Here is a 16,159-nt window from a genome sequence, read left to right as displayed (position 1 = left end):
TCTGTGAGGTGAAAAAAAAATGGAAATGTGTAGATGCTTACCAAAATAACCTCTCAGACTTACAAAGCAGGCATTCTTGGGGCAGCATTTCCATTTCGGGCTTGGCTGCATACCAAGGAGGAAGATTTTGCTGTCATGCTTTCCAGCTTCAAAATATTGATGCTGCTAGTTCTTTTTCTTGCTCACTTGCTTGCACTTTTGCATGCTCTCTTGCCATTAGGCTGAAGCAGGAGTAACCTTTGACTTTGCTAGGAGCCCTCTGAAAAATTTAGAAAGCACTGCTCAGGGGCCTTCCACAGGCATCTGGGCTTCGGCACTTGGCACCCATCAAGGCTTTTTTTTTTTGCTACCCTGTTACTGGTCTAGAGCATTCTTGGGTGAGAAGGAAAGACTCCCAGTCTCTCATGCAGAACAAAACTGACAATGGATTGATATCCTTCATCCCACAATATTTTGGCAATGATAACTGAACCAGAGAACCAGCTTGGTTAAGGGCACAGACTCTAATCGGGGAGATCCAGGTTTGATTCCCCACTCTTCCACATGCAGCTGCTGGGTGATCTTGGGCCACTCACAGTTCTCTCAATGCTGTTCTCTCAACAGCAGTTATCAAAAGGGCTCTCTAGGCCCCACCTGCCTCACAGGATGTCTTTTGTGGGGAGAGGAAAGGGAAAGAGATTGTAAGCCACTCTGAGACCCAAGTGAAGGGCAGGGTATAAATCCAATCTCCTCCTCTTCATAAAAATGTCTTGCTTTTAAACGGAACACATCTCTGTAATCCTGAAAATCTATAATTGCTGACTACGACAACAGTTAAATGACCAAATCCCATGAATTCTCTATAGTGCATTCAAAAGGAACTATTGCCTTTTAAAATATTGACATAAGATATATTGACATCTTTGAACAACAGAGGAAAATCCACAGCAGGAAGCCATTTCCTTTGCTTTCCTGACATCCTGCTGTCCTTCTGAATCTGCAACGAATACCAGATGGATGTGGAAACAGCCCAAACCAAGTTAAGCAAACAGAACTTTGTATAGTTTCCCAGCAGCAGGATTACTATTTTACAGATACAATGGTAAGTCTTTGAAGGAGAGAGAGTAATTATTTTTGCTTTCTTTGGAAATGCATAAACCACTGGATAGTTCAAGCCTTTGTCAAGTAAATAGAAAACTTCAGTGCTAAAACATTTTAGACTATTTAAAGAGACTACTGTGTATATATCCCTGTAGATCTGTTGAACCTATATATATAAAGTAGGTTTTTGTGGACACCCAATCTCCCACTCCACTCTGGAAAGGGTGGAAATTCAAGCAATTTGCTAGAAAGTTTATCTAGATTCAAGATATAGTCTGATCTCCAGACTTCTATCACACAATGACATAAGCACTGAGGATCTTCCATTGCTGTGAATTTCAGGCAAAAAATATGGGATCACTCCCACTCTCAATGCTGTTCTCTCAACAGCAGTTCTCAAAAGACCTTCTGCATAATGTAGCAACATAAATAAAAAATTTTATTATACACTTTTAGCTCTCTGTATGGGAAGTAATTTTTCCTTGCCTTCATAGAAAAGATGGGATCGGTTTGCACTGCTTTTGTTTTACACATGACCTCAATGAGTCCTTGCTATAAAAAATGTTTACTGGTTTCAGAGTGTTTTCAGTACATAATGGAATGGATGCACTGTTTATGGAATGGATCTTTCTTGCCTCCACATCTAATACGGCCACTGAAACACCTTCTCTAGATGAACATATATGAACATATGAAGCTACCTTATACTGAATCAGACCCTCAGTCCATCAAAGTCAGTATTGTCTACTCAAACTGGCAGCGGCTCTCCAGGGTCTCAAGCTGAGGTTTATCACGCCTATTTGCCTGGACCCTTTTTTAGTGGAGATGCCAGCGATTGAACCTAGGACCTTCTGCTTCCCAAGCAGATGCTCTGCCACTGAGCCACCGTCCCTCCCCTGAAGTTAGATAGTTAGGCATCTCTTAAGAACATCACAGGCAGTTTGTATTTGAATGAGGGACCTGTCCCATTTGCCTAAGGGCACATTTGGATCCAACCTTATATGTATTCTTAGCAAGAGCTCTGTACAAGTAGTAGGGGCTGTTAGGTCTTGATTGTGTGGATTGTCTGTCCAATTTATGTTGAACATTACATAACCATTACCTTGCTAATTACTTGCCAAGATATAGACTAGATGGATATTTGCTCTGATATAGCAAGGGATGTTCACCGAGTCCAGTGATTAAAATCCCTATGTTCAAGTTAACAGCCTGATAGTGCCACTACTGATCAGTATTTTCTCATGACATTAATATGGGCCATACCTAATGTCCTTGATTTGTGAAGCAATGGACAAGCCATAAACTGTGTAATTACATTTATTTGGGTGGGGAAAGAATGCTAGGGATGAGTTCATCTGCCATTCAGTCCAAAAGTTTCTCTAACTGCAGTATAGCATGAACTCTAGAGACTATCTGGCCCTTTATCCAAATAAATGGGGTGGGGAGAGAAACAAGCCAAATACCGCAAGATACAACAGTTTTAAAATCAGTACAAGATTTTGTGGTCTGGTAGGCCTGGAAGAAAATACCATTGTTGAACATTTGTTATTTTGACCTACTAAAATATTGATGCAAGAAGCCAAAGCAAGGCAGCTTAATCTAGAACTAGATCTTTGAACTTTTTCAAAAGTTCAGGGTGAACTTTGGCAAGTATTTTATGTTTAACTTCAAATAGGTAGCTGCAGTTTCTCTGTACTTTAATCCAATACAGGGCCTTGTTTTACTAATTTCTATATTGAATACAGCTATACACAATGCCTCTAAAACTTAAAACTAGCAACTTTTACACACAATTTGTGTTGTTTCCTAAACCTCAAGAGACATTCTACATGTACACTTCACCCTTGAAGGGAAATGTGTGTCTTGTTTGCTCACGTAATGTATACTCCAGAGTACAAGAAAGTGAAAAAATCAGCATCGAGACTCAGCTCTCTGTATTCAACATAACTGCCTTACAAGATAACAAAAGTAGACTAGAAACAAGTAGGCCAGGATGCAAAGGACTGCCTGCAACAAGACTTTGCACCCTATACACACTCTAAACTGCTTCTGGAATTCTGTGGACCTCCAGAATAGTACTCAAATGACCTGCAAGGGGTTGTAGCCAGAAAGAAAGGAAATAAGTACCATGTCCTGTGCAGAAGCACTTAGGATATAACCCATGCTTAATGAACTGAGCCAGCTGGCCTGGGAGAAAGAATCCAGGAGACAGCTGCTTGGAAGGTGAGTGGGGTCTTTTTTGCCTTCCTTAACTGCTAAATTACTGGACAGCATTAACAGATGTTGCTTTGTGATAGTTTGAGGAAGGTGAGTGGCTACTTATACCATACACTGGAAAGCAGTGTGTTTTGTCCGAGTCTGTTAGAGTCTTTCTTCTGGTCTGTTGCTCATTGAGCAAGGTCTGTTTGCCTGGTGCTGACTGCAGGTCCCACCCTCTGCTGTTGCTGCTGGGAGATGGGGGCTGTGGGCCTCTGAACTGTAAGGCTTTATTCTAGGCAGAGGCACGAGCCTCTAGCATAAGCTGAAGAACAAGAGTCAAAGGGCTCTTGGCTTGTGGACACTGCATCATTCTAGATACCTTTAAACCACTAACCAGTTACGAAGGTAGGAATCCAACGGGGGAGTAGGAGCTATCCAGTGTTTTACGGTGTGACATTTACAATCATCTATCGGCTGGGTAGAAATCTTGGGTGTGTGCTCATGGCTCTCAGGGAGTGGGTATGTTCCCTTGAGGCTAGGATTGCTAACCTGGTAGACATACGCCTGGACTTCCAATGAGGTACCTCTGAACTATGAAGAGTCATGATAGAGATTTATGAAATTATGCATGGGGTGGAGAGAGTTGACAAAATGAAATTTTTCTCCCTCTCCCAAAATACTAGAACTCGAGGGTTTCCAATGAAATTGATGGACAGTAGGTTCAGAGTGAACAAGAGGAAACACTAGACACAAAGAGTGGTAAAAATGTGGAATTTGCTACTAATTCCTGCCTGCAATGCATAATCTATTGTGTTTAGATATATTGGGAAGCCAGAGTCAATCTTACTACAACTGTAAACAAACAAACCCCCATAACCTGTTAACCATTCTGGGTATAAGCTTCCAGCAGATTCATAGATACAAGCACTCTCTCTGCAGCAAAACTGGTAAAATGAACTGGTCTTCAGGTTTTTGCTTGAATCTGGATTGCGGTCGACTACTTTTGTGGGTTGTTTAAAAAAAATAATACACACAGTATTTTTAAAAGTTTAATAAATTACTGTTCAAGCTTTAATTCTTTCAGTTATGTATTATAAAACCTATAATGTTATATAATATTCTAAAAAGTCTTTGTACAAGTTCAATGATTTGTAAGAAAGAACGTTCACAGCTTACCTTCCAGGCAATTTAATGAATATAAAATATTGCTGCTGATACAAGTTTGTGCAGTATTTTTTCAGATTTGCCACTCGTGTAGTTTGCGTGAGCTAACTAAATGATACTTGTGTAAACTTGTTAAGCCACACAACATGAGGCAGACTGTTGACTTGTTACTGTATATAAAGTGTTAAAAATAAGTTCTATTATATTGGTTTAAATGGTTAATGTGTACTCTGACAGTAAGAAAAGGGGAAACGAATTGTATCACTGGAAGGAAAGATTAAATTTACTAATACATGTAAGTCTTAAAGGTGGAAGAGAAAGAAGACAGGATAAAGCAGCTTTTACAGGATATTTGAGACAATGTTAAGGTGGTCCCATCTAGTACTGTACCAGAGCTGGCTCCATAGTTCTGGATGTTCAGTTATATTTTTAAACCCAAGATTCCTGTCTGTTATGATTACAAATGCATACACATTCTAGGTAGTTATATTAACTACCGTTTTACATCAGAACATTCACTGCTTTCTTGCATAGTCCAAGTTGTGGCTATAAAGAGACATTTGCCAACATGTTCAAGTTGAAAACATCCAGTACATAAATTAGACCGATGTGGCCTGTCAGATGCACTTGAGGACACTTCAAGGTTTGTCGCATGTTGCTTTCCTAAAGCAGGATTAGCACAGCATCTAACCTGGGTTGACAGGATGCCAGAAATAAATGGGTTACAGAGCGTGTTTCCTCCAATATAAGGCAGAGATGCACTTAGAAGTTCCAGTAGACACTGATGATCTCATGACTACAAGCTCCCACCACACTCCGCTCCTGGCAGTGGCACTGCATTCTTAGAAATATTCTTCCTCTTCATCAAAAAAACCATTTTCCAGAGCATACGCACAGTCTGCACTTGATACAGCTTGGCAGGCACCTTTATATTCTTGAATTGATTCATAAAGGGAGTACAGTTGACACAGTAATGACATATCTAGCTGCCGGAGGCCAACCTTATAGAAGAGAAACACAATATTAGTATATATGGCTTCATTTTATTTGTAAAATGCTGGCCAGTGCACATTTCTTTTTCTCCACAGGGAATTAACCCCAAAGAAACAGTGTTATACCTGACAATTATGCAATACAGCAAGATAATTAAATTACTTTGGAGATTCCTCCCTACTGAACCAACAAGATGAAACAGTTGGGAAAGTGACATTAGAGGATGCAATGTCACAAAGCATTCCTAATGCTTAAGTCATGGTGCCATGCCCTCTTTAATAGCCAAGGATCCCTGTAATCCTGGGCTGATACACTGTTTTATTAAAGACAAAAGAAACAAAATGATGTAATAGCTTTTACTGAGGCCAACCCAAATAACACAAAGGGAAAACTAGACACTGTGGGTCAGACCTGTGTCTTAGAGTTAAGTTGACAGTTTTTTTTTTTTTTTTAAATTAAGCCGGGGGTTGGGGACAATTTAAAGTGCTGCATGGTCTAGTGACAATATGTTACAGCTTCTCTCACTTGTGTTCCCTCTAAAGCTGCTTCTTTTCAGCCATATTTCATGATTTCTAGCTTGCCCCTAAAGCAGAACACACTGGGCAATGCCTATGTAAAACAAATAGTCATTACAACATTGCTGGCCTATTTGTACTCTACTTTTCCTCATAAGCATCCTAACAAAATGTGTTCTGTGCTAGCTAAATACAGTTAAACTGGAAACATATCCTTGAACTGCCCAGAAGTAACAAAGGTACAACTTGCACTTATTTCTCAGTGCTGCTTCCCATGATACACAGGGTTGGCTCCTATTCTTCTGTGAACAACACTAGGCAATGGAAGCAAGTTCTCAGCTTCCCCTTCCTCTAATGGCCTCCTATTCTCCCAGAAATACCACTACTATGTATTGAGGAATGCTTCAGAAAAGGGATTCCCTGCCATGTGAATATTACAGTTCCCCTCCATACCATATGCCACTGCCTCCAGTAGTGGTCTTTCAAGGGATTCAGGAGGCTGCCTGGGGAAGGGATGACCAATGGAAATTGCTTCTATACACTTCAAGGCCATAATTATAGGACCAAAAACACTGTTTCTACACTTGGGTGCTCCCTGGGAGGGGAAGAGTATACTTTGTTGTTTGAAGAAATGACATGAATGTTCTTTTTGCTGTGAATACACAGACTGTACAACAAATATGGTCATATAATTAGTTGTCAGTGGATCTTGTTGAATCATGGATGCTTGGCCTTACATAGCAGCAGTAAACATGGAATAAATACAATAATCTTCCTGACTTTGCATATACCATTGAGTAACGAAAAGGAAAAGCCCTTACGTGGATAGGAAAGAGGGAACAATGGGAGGAAAGAGGGAACAAGAAGGCAGGAGAAAGAAAGCTGAAGAAGATGTGAAGGATAGGAAGAGGCAAGAAAGCAGGGGATATTAGATCCAGGATTAAAGTTAGTTTGTAGGAAGGAGAAATGATAATTAATTTCTATATCTGCATTTGCATGCACAAACACAAGTGGATACTTAAGTATGCCTACTTAAATTGGCAACTCTAGATAGTCTTGTTGACTTCAGCAATAGTCTTTGTAGAAGTAAATGTAGCAAAGATGTATTTATGGGACCTAGAGCCTGTTTGTATGTGTTCGTGTTATACGATGTCCTAAACGGTGTTCAGTGTGTGGCTATAAGATCATACCTCAAAGCTAAACCTAATTTGATATGAGCATACTCATATCATAAATCTTGCTTATGTTTCCTGGGTAAAAATACTGAGATACGCAGACTTTATTGTTTGGAAATTTCCTTGTTAAAGAAAATCTAATTGACAGCTGTCTTATTCTTGTTCATTCTGTTGTTTGTATTTTTCAGCTTGCCACTCCCTTCAAATACCGGCAGCCATCACTCACTCTGATGCAGTGTTCCTTTACCTGCCTTGTGCTTATGTGTATTTAGTACTAAAGGTGAGACTTGCATACTAATTTTGTGTATCTGCTGGAATTTTCTTGAAGGGCAGACAAAAAGTTAATATCTGGTAATGTATCAGTTTTGCAAGGCTAATTAAAGAAGTATGCCGGGGTGGCCAAAATGCAGCTTGGGAGCCACATGTGGCTCTTTCACACATATTGTATGGCTCTCGAAGCCCCCCCCCCTTACCCCACTGACCAGCTACTCAGTGATACATGCAAAGTCAGGAAGATTATTATATTTAGTCCATGTCTAGTGTTGCTGTGTAAGCATGTGAAGAGTGTTTGCTACACATGTAAAACTGGAACATGAGTCCTGGGTAAAAAGGGATTGTTTGAGTCTTGTTGTATAGACAGTTCCCAGCAATAAATCTGCCAGGAAAGGAAGAAAGATACTTAACCAGCAAGTAACTTTATTACCCTATCCAAGATACAGAAGAGAAAGAGCAGGAGCAAGAAGTCGGTACAAGACCACAAGACTGAACTATTCATCGGCAATAATGCAGGAAGTTACATGTGGCAATCCAATAACAATGATAACCTGAGTACAAGTATACTGTTCAGCTGTATTACATTAAAAAAAAACCAACCCAATTTTAACCCAAACTGTTTCCTCCCATGTGGGTAGTTGAGAGAAACCAACCCAAACAGAAGACTTAAATATGGGCTGCCCAAGAAGGGATCCAAAGATGTAGGGATAAACACAGGGAACAATTTTCAGACAGGAAGGTAGGAATCTCTCTCTGGGCATGGCATGTTATGTGAGAAAGTCAGCTGATGCTAATACACACTAATGGAAAACAATAGAGAAGCTAGGAAGTGAAGGGTTAAAATCAAGTGCAAAAGCAGAATGGGAGAAGAAAAAGATACTCTGTTTGTCTTGAAAAAGTCATCTAGTGATTTCATGCTTGTGGTGATAGAAGAAAATCCAGGAGAAGAACAAAAAATGGAGGGCTTGATGTGGCTTTCTTATGCCTCTGGATTTACCTAGTCTCACAGGAAATGCTGCTATTGGCCAAATCTGGTGCAAAATTAGGATCTGTGCCCACTGGTAGAATTTGGGCTGTGGTCAGTGCAACTTTAAGATCTGAGACCACATTGGTGAAAGGTTCAAGATCCAAAGAGTCATTTCAAACTTTTTACTGTTAACAGGAACCAGGAAAGAGGACCAGGGTGATGTAATGAGACCAGGAGATGTCTAAATGCAGATGGCTAAAACAGCAGTGGTAACAGATTATTTATTGTAAAGGAGAGTTACACAGAGGAAGCATATAATATAAAATATATAACTAGGTTGATACAGTGAGTATACAGACAGATTGAACAATCCCACTAAAATTTTCATTCCACTCTATTGCAACTGGAGAGAGTTCAAAGAGCTCTCTATTACATCTCCCAGGATTGCATAACACTCACATTCCTGTGACAGATGAAGAATAGTTCAGTGGGCTGCAACACAATTGCATTCAGGTCTTGGTATTTTAATATTATATAGAGCAAGCAGGATGCAGACCCCATCATAGTTGTGAAGACCAGGTTCTCAGCTTAACAACTTCCATTGAGGCAAGGTATCAGAAGTGTCTTAAGAAATCAGCAGTTTTTGTTGATCTGACTGCCACTTCTCACACAGTCTGGAGGGATGGTCAACTGTACAAGTTTTTACAATTTTCCCCCTGCAGAACATTATTTCAACTCCTAAACAACACGCTGAGCAATAGAACTTGTAAGTAATTACAAGTCAGTCAATCAGCAAACAGAAGAAACTGAGTAACAGTCTACACCTTGGCTAGGTCCTTGCCCCAGTTCTTTTCAATCTATACATCTCTGAGGGTCCCAAGATGATATCCAGGAAATTTGCTTATGCTGGTGACATGGCAATTGCAGTAAGGTACAAATCAGATGAAAGGACTGAGGAAATGCTGACTAGAGACCTCAAAATTTTGACTGACAACTACCATAAATAGTGATTTATCCCAGGGCTGTCTTAATGCATGGGCCTGATGGGCACTTGCCTGTGGGCCCCATGAGCATACGGGCCCCATACTAATCTGTGTATGATGCAGTACTAATAACCAGGTATTGTTAGTTTATCGACCATTTACATTTTTATTCCTGTGAGTAATTGTCGTAGGGGCCCAGTACACTGCTTTGCCCGGGGCCCATAATGCTGTTAAGATGGCCCTGACTTATCCCAAGTCCGAGAAAAACAGAATGTTCCTATTTCCATCTCAATAATAATCTTGCCAACTGTGAACTGAATGTCTATTTTAATGACTTATGCACAATAATACGCCTATATGTACCTTGGCATGACCCTGGACAAGACCTTCAGCTATAAACACCATCTTATCAATGTAGAACAAAAACATACCTGCAAAAAATTAAGTGGTACAACTTGGGAGTGTGTCTCCTATAACACTTAGATGGAGGGATGGGCACAGACCTGAATGCTGAGCCAAAGTTTGGCCCAGACTTGGCCTGGTTTGGGGACTGGGAAAAGTGCCTTCCCTGGACACTCACCCTGAGCTTTTTGGGCAGGCTTAGGATTGTATTTGGCATGATACGTGCCTGCCAGTTCTGGGTGGCATTGCCCCCCTGGTGTGCCTGCATTTTCTAGAAGTGATACAAGCATGTCACCAACATATTTGCATCACTTCTGGAAAATCTGGGTACACTGGGAACAGAGACTAATGCTACCCAGAACTGGCAGGCATGTGTTGTTTCTGAGTAATGTGGGCATGCTGGGGGCAGGGCCTGATGCCACCTGAACCAGTTCTGTTTGGGCTCAGGAGGTTCAGTCCTTGGCCCACCTGGCTCACAAGTCACAGACCAAACCAAAACTTTTTGTCTGTGCTCATCCCTACTTAGATGCTCAGCTTTGGGGTGAGTATATAGTACTGCAGAATATGGTGCTTTAGTGTGGCTCAAAAGCCCTCATGTCCACAAATTTGATGTCCAACCCAATATAATACACTGGTAACAGTGTGACTCAAACTTGCAAACAGTGGCTGATGGCCCTTCCTAGGTTCATGATGAAATTACCAAGGAAGTTTCTATTGTGAGGGAGATTCTGAGAGATCTGGTTACTGTCCTGCAAACTTAGATAATTACTCATATCCACAGGTGTGAGGAGATTTGGAGGGTCACACAAAAGATCCTTGATTAACGTTTCCTAGGAGAATTCAGATATTTAAGCAACTTCCTCTTGAAAGTACATGGTGAAATATATGCCTTATTCCAAAGACCCTGTCTTGATATTAAAATGGATAAATTCATCCGCACCTCTGACATTAGAAGTCTAGAACAGGGGTGTCGAACTCATTTGTTATGAGCGACAGATCTGACATAAACGAGATCTTGTTGAAATGTGCCATGTGTGTCAAAAAATGTAATGCCATAAAAGGTAGCAAAGATATTTATTTATTTATTTATATTTATTTCTGTAGATTGATAGGCCGCCCTTTCCCATAATGGGCTCAGGCCAGCTACCAACATAATAAAACAATCAAAACAGTTTAAGAACAATTAAAACAGTTAAAACAGTTTAAAGGTAAGACAATTAAGCCACAACTCACATTAGTTAAGGTGGCATAGATGGTATGGACAGATCGATTATACATACTTGTCCCAACCTAGATGTTCAAATCTTGGCTATATTGGTTTTAAGGAATCAACCTGGGTACACTGGGAACAGAGACTAATGCTACCCAGAACTGGCAGGCATGTGTTGCTTCTGAGTAATGTGGGCATGCTGGGGTAGGCTTCCCAACCTCCCCGCCCTGCCGGGGGACCCCCGAATTTGCAGTCTCCTCCCTCGCTCTCCAAAAATCCGGAAGCAGGGGGGGGGGAGTGGGGAAACAGCAAGTCCGAGTCCTTCTCCGAGCCCATCTCGGTGCAGCAGCTATGGTGTGAAGCGGACAAGAGGCGGCAGCGCAGCAGCGTCACCCGCTCCGCCTCTGAGGTAAAATGAGAGAAGGGGAGGGTGGAGGCAGGGGGAAAAGTGAGCCACAGAACGGGACGAGCGTGAGCAGCTGTCCGCTCAACCAACGTTGCAAGTGGGGGAAGGGAGGCTGGGTCTGTCCTCCTCACCATCGCATTTGACCCAGCAGGAGCACTTTTAAGATCAACAAAGTTTTTTTTCTCTCTTCATCTGTGAGTGAGCGAGCGAGTGCGTGCTGGAGGTGAAGGGAAGCTATAAATGCCATCCTTTCTCACTCTCCTCGGGATTGTTTTCCCCAGCAGCACTGCACCTTTAAGATCAAGGAGGCTTCCCCCCCCTCCTTGAGTTTTTCTGTGTGTTGGGGGTAAAGACTGTGCCTGCTTCCCCGCCCCCTTTCCTCAGTATCATGTTTGACCCAGCAGCACTTTACCATCAACAAACGTCCCCCCCTTCCTGTGTGTGGTTTTTTTTGTGTGAGAGAAAGAGACTGAGAGTTTGTTGCAGGTAGGGAAGGGAGGCTGGGTCTGTCCTCCCCAGCATCGCATTTGGAGAGGGGTGAGTGGGGAGAGACACAGTAAATCAGTTTTGCTAACTATATGGAAACCAAAGAAGGGAACTACCTGGGGATCCTAAGCTTAAAAGGGTAAAGTCTAACCTAGAGTGCTAGACTAGGGTCTGGGAGACCTGGATTTGAATCCCCACTCTGCCAAGGAAACTTGCTGGGTAGCACTGGAATACTCTCAACCTCTGATGGAAGCAGCTTTGGGTTCCCATGGAAGGTAGGATATAAATTAAGATTGCCAACCTCCAGGTGGTGGCTGGAGATCTGCTACTCAACAAATGTTTGAGTAGCAGAAAGCAATGTAAAGAGATAAATTTAAATTTGGAAGGAGAAAGTGACATCACAGGAAGGGAAGGCGTTTGGGTGCAGTGTGCTGAAAGTGACACCATCGAAAGAAGTGGAGCGTGGAAGTGACATCACTTGATCTTTGACCTGGAAGTGACATAACAGGATATGAAATCACAAAGGTGATGTCATATCCTGCTCCTGGCTCCACCCCCAAAGTCTCCTGGCTCCACCCCCAAAGTCCCCAGATATTTGCCAAGTTGGACTTGGCAACCCTATGCTGGGGGCAGGGCCTGATGCCACCTGAACCAGTTCTGTTTGGGCTCAGGAGGTTGCAGGAAAACCAGCGGTCATTTTGTAGAAAAATAGGTGGTGGAGCTCATCCAGGGATTGTTATGCTGCTGCACATACTATTCAATGGACAAGGAGGTGGAACTCTCAGAAAGGTTCAGGAGCTGTGCTCCTGTGAACTCCCACTGAATCTGAGGCCTGAGGAAAACATTTTGTATCAGAAAACAGTTCAAAGATGCTTCAATAGTACTTTGTTGGCAGCACCATCCCACCAGATACTGTGAGGAGAAAACAGCTTTTAATCACATCTTGAAAAAGCCAGATATAGTGCTCACATGCAGTGCATATTCATGAGCTCTAAAAAGCCAATTCAAAGGCTGCTTATCACTCATTAGAACTTCCTCCAAAAGAATGAGACAGACAGCTTCAGAGTATTTAACTTGGGTGTGCCAGCATGGCATAAATCATTCTCGCCTCTAGAATTTAATGTCACAGATTCAAAACAAAGAAGTGTTATGCACCTAATCATTAAGCCTAGCTCCGCAGAGAACAAAATACTTTGATTACCTCTAAGCTTTCCTTCTCTCATTAAAGAGGCATGTATTACTTCATAGTCCTTTACATCACTATAGAATTTTAAAGAGGCTTTCGTGGGATAATGAAACAAGTGTTAACAAACCTTTGATTATGGTATAAACACTATCCTTGATTTTCAAAGCTCATTTATCCCATTTTGTGTGTATATATGCTCTATTAAATATTTGTCAGTATTTCCATCGTTAACACTTCACTCTAGGAAAAAAATCTGTTAATTCTTCACTGTCAAATGTACAACTAATGTCAATTTATATACAAAAACAATCTTGGGAAGACAAAACCCAAGTCAAGTAATCCACATCTAAAAAGAAGGGAAGTCGAAAGTGGGAAAGAAACAGCTCACTATAAAAGTTCCAATTTCTGCAGCAAAATAGTTAACTTTTATAACCACAAGCTGAAGATAGATTTCTGTGTAATCTGCAGCTATCAACATGCCTGAGGAAGAATGAAAAATGGATTCCAGCCAGAATAGCATTTCAAGAACTAAGGCATTAAACCACATCCCTTAGTTTGAGAAAGTTATTTCTAAAAGAAAATAAAGAAAGAAGGAAAGAGAAAGGGAATTTAATCCAGAAAATACTAGTAAAAAGTGTTTCTTGGACACATACTTAAGATCTTATCAATAGTCTTTAAAGTGCTTTCTGGTTTGCCAAGCTGCTTTCTTTGAATTACATGTTATCTTGCTACCACAGGAGAGATGTTTTATTCCCAAACCCCAGCCAGCTCTCAGATAAAACAGCAGCAACTTGAGTAACCACCATAGGTCTACATTCAAAGAAAATTCAAGTCATTCTGCACACCCAAGGAGACTTGTGTTCCTCAAACCAAAGTTCTCCTTGTCTCATGGCAAGTTTGTTCAGCATGCAGCTCCACAACTGATTCAAAGCTACACGGCCCTCTAGGGGCAGCTGCCATCTGTTCATTTTAAAAGTAGGACTTGCTTTAAATAGCCAGAGATGGCGGGGCAATTTTTATCTGGAAATCAAAAACTTGTGGTCTGAATATCCTTCTCAAGAATGTCAGATCATTGTGATAATTAAGGGCTATATCTCATATTAGGGTTGTTGTTTTGGTAGACATCTAGACAAACTGTCTTATAGTTTGGACACACAAGTATATGCACATAACACAAAGGCTTTTTGATCATATACATCCTACAGAATGCCCCTCTTGCCTGATACAAAATGGGTGGCCTTTTCCATGTCTCTGAACTGGCCTCCAAGTCCCAATATATTCCATACAGCACCATCCCTGTGCTGCTGAAAATGTGCAGGTTTGTGAGATCACTTCCTTCTGGTTCTTTAACCAGTTGGCTCATACAGTTTTGCAACTTCTGGTTGGTTTTGTTGGATTTTTTAGACTTTGAATCATATGCTGTACTTTTATGCTTTTAAAGACAAGTCAAAACCCTCCCAGCGAACAGGAGAAAAAGAGAGCTACATATAAGACCATACTGGTAACAGCTGTCTGCTGGGCGTGCACAGAATAGCAGACACACTTTTGCCACCATGTAATGTGTGAAGAGTCCTGACCTGGAGAGCTCAGTCTCGGAAGCAGAGCCGGGTCCACCTTGGCTAGTATTTGGATGGAAGACATCCAAGGAATACACAGAGGCAGGCAATGGAAATTTGGGCAAACCACCTCTGAGCGTCTCTTGCCCTGAACACCCTATGGGGTCGCCATAACTCAGCTGGGACTTGTCGGCAAAAAAGCGTGCAGAAGTGCAAGAGGTATTTGCTTCTTTCCAAAAGTAAGCCCTGCACTTGCAATCAGACCAGCTAAGCCCAAACTCAAACCAGCATATATAAAAGTCCTGAAGAGCAGACATAGGACAGCAGGAAGGGACTCGTTCCCTTCTACCTACGGAGCTGCCGGTCTAGGATCTCTGTGCTGAATCCGCAGGGTCTCGTCGGTCGCCGACCACTTGCTTGCTCAGCCGCGTACTCACCATCTCTTTTCGGAGGAGGGCCAAAGCCGCGTCCAGATTCGGGGGCTTGGGCGTCCGCGGGGACCCTCGGCTCCCTCCGCTCCGGCTCAGCTCATCCTGGATACGAGATTTCTGCGCGTAGAGCCTCTCCAAGTCCCGCCAGCGCCCCCCGGCTCCACCCGGGCCGCCGCTAGAGGAAGAATTCAGCAGCCCACTCAGACTCTTGGGCAGCGGAGGCAGCCCCGCCGCCCCGCCGCTCACGGGCAAATCGGGCCCGCTCATGCTCCTTGGCCCGACAGACCAGGCAGCCCAGAAAGCAACACCCGCCGCTCGAGCAAAACACGATGCCCAGCTCCCGCCCGCTGCCCGCCTCCTTTAGCCCGCCCCGCCCCGCCGCACGGCCCTCGCAGCCTGAAAGGGAAGGAGGCGCGGAAGAGAAAGGCGTGTTCAACGCGGAAAGGAAGGGGCGTTTAAAAAATGACGGCTGCTTCCCCTCTCCCCCGGGGTTTAACAAAACTGGGAGTTTCTACCCATTAGACGTGTGAACTAGTTTAGCAAAACTAGTGAATGGTGGCTGTGCTTTTCTTGATAGGATCTGAATTTTATATAGGCCGTTTCACCTTGTACTGCCTGCGTTTCATGGTTCCTTGAGTCGGTTTTTTTTTTTTTACTCCTCTTACATAAAACGTGTGGCCCGTAAAGATCTGGTCATTGCATGCGAAGAAGTGGCCTCTAGGCCAGGGGTGTCAAACTCATTTGTTATGAGGACTGGAGCTGACATAAACGGGACTTTGTGGGGCAGGACCATGCCTGTCATAAAATGTAATGTCAGTAAGCAGAGACAGAAACTTTATGAAGGATACAGACAAACACAATTAAAGATATTATTTTTAAAACTTAAAATACAAACATGCTTAAATGTCTTGTAATATTTTGTTTAAAATGGGAAGATGGGAGAATAGTGGATTTCGCAATGAAATTTTAAAAATAAAACATCAAGAATAAGCACAAGGATCACAACATAAACTAAATATATAATATGCTCTGAACCTAGGAAAACATGAAATGGCTTGGCATTGCAAGCTTCTTCCCCCTCACCAGGTCTACTCAGATTGGCAATGGCTCTCCAGTGTAATATTCCTCTTTGG

General features: G+C 42.3%; 2 protein-coding genes across 2 annotated transcripts in view; one reads left to right on the top strand and one right to left on the bottom strand.

Annotated features, from left to right (window-relative positions):
• Positions 1 to 16,159, top strand: part of ARV1 (ARV1 homolog, fatty acid homeostasis modulator) — a 62,894-nt gene that overhangs the window by 31,192 nt on the left and 15,543 nt on the right. The gene's annotated exons all lie outside the window — the stretch shown is intronic.
• On the bottom strand, positions 4,316 to 15,496 carry FAM89A (family with sequence similarity 89 member A). Its single transcript, XM_060242737.1, has 2 exons — positions 15,033 to 15,496; positions 4,316 to 5,444 (listed from the first exon to the last, which is right to left on the bottom strand). The coding sequence occupies exons 1-2, from the start codon at positions 15,291 to 15,293 to the stop codon at positions 5,286 to 5,288; spliced, it is 420 nt and encodes a 139-aa protein (XP_060098720.1). The 5' UTR covers positions 15,294 to 15,496; the 3' UTR covers positions 4,316 to 5,285.

Source organism: Heteronotia binoei, chromosome 1 (assembly GCF_032191835.1).
Source record: "Heteronotia binoei isolate CCM8104 ecotype False Entrance Well chromosome 1, APGP_CSIRO_Hbin_v1, whole genome shotgun sequence".
Classification (NCBI taxonomy): domain Eukaryota; kingdom Metazoa; phylum Chordata; class Lepidosauria; order Squamata; family Gekkonidae; genus Heteronotia; species Heteronotia binoei.
Note: the sequence above shows the minus strand (reverse complement) of the source record. Positions and strands in the feature narration are given on the sequence as shown.

Bases quoted from the DNA above. Each gene is read 5' to 3' on its own strand.
- FAM89A (XM_060242737.1), bottom strand. From the start codon at position 15,293: ATGAGCGGGCCCGATTTGCCCGTGAGCGGCGGGGCGGCGGGGCTGCCT. The intron at 5,445-15,032 runs GTGAGTACGCGG...CTCTTCTATAAG, and splicing joins CCCTCCTCCGAAAAGAGATG to GTTGGCCTCCGGCAGCTAGA.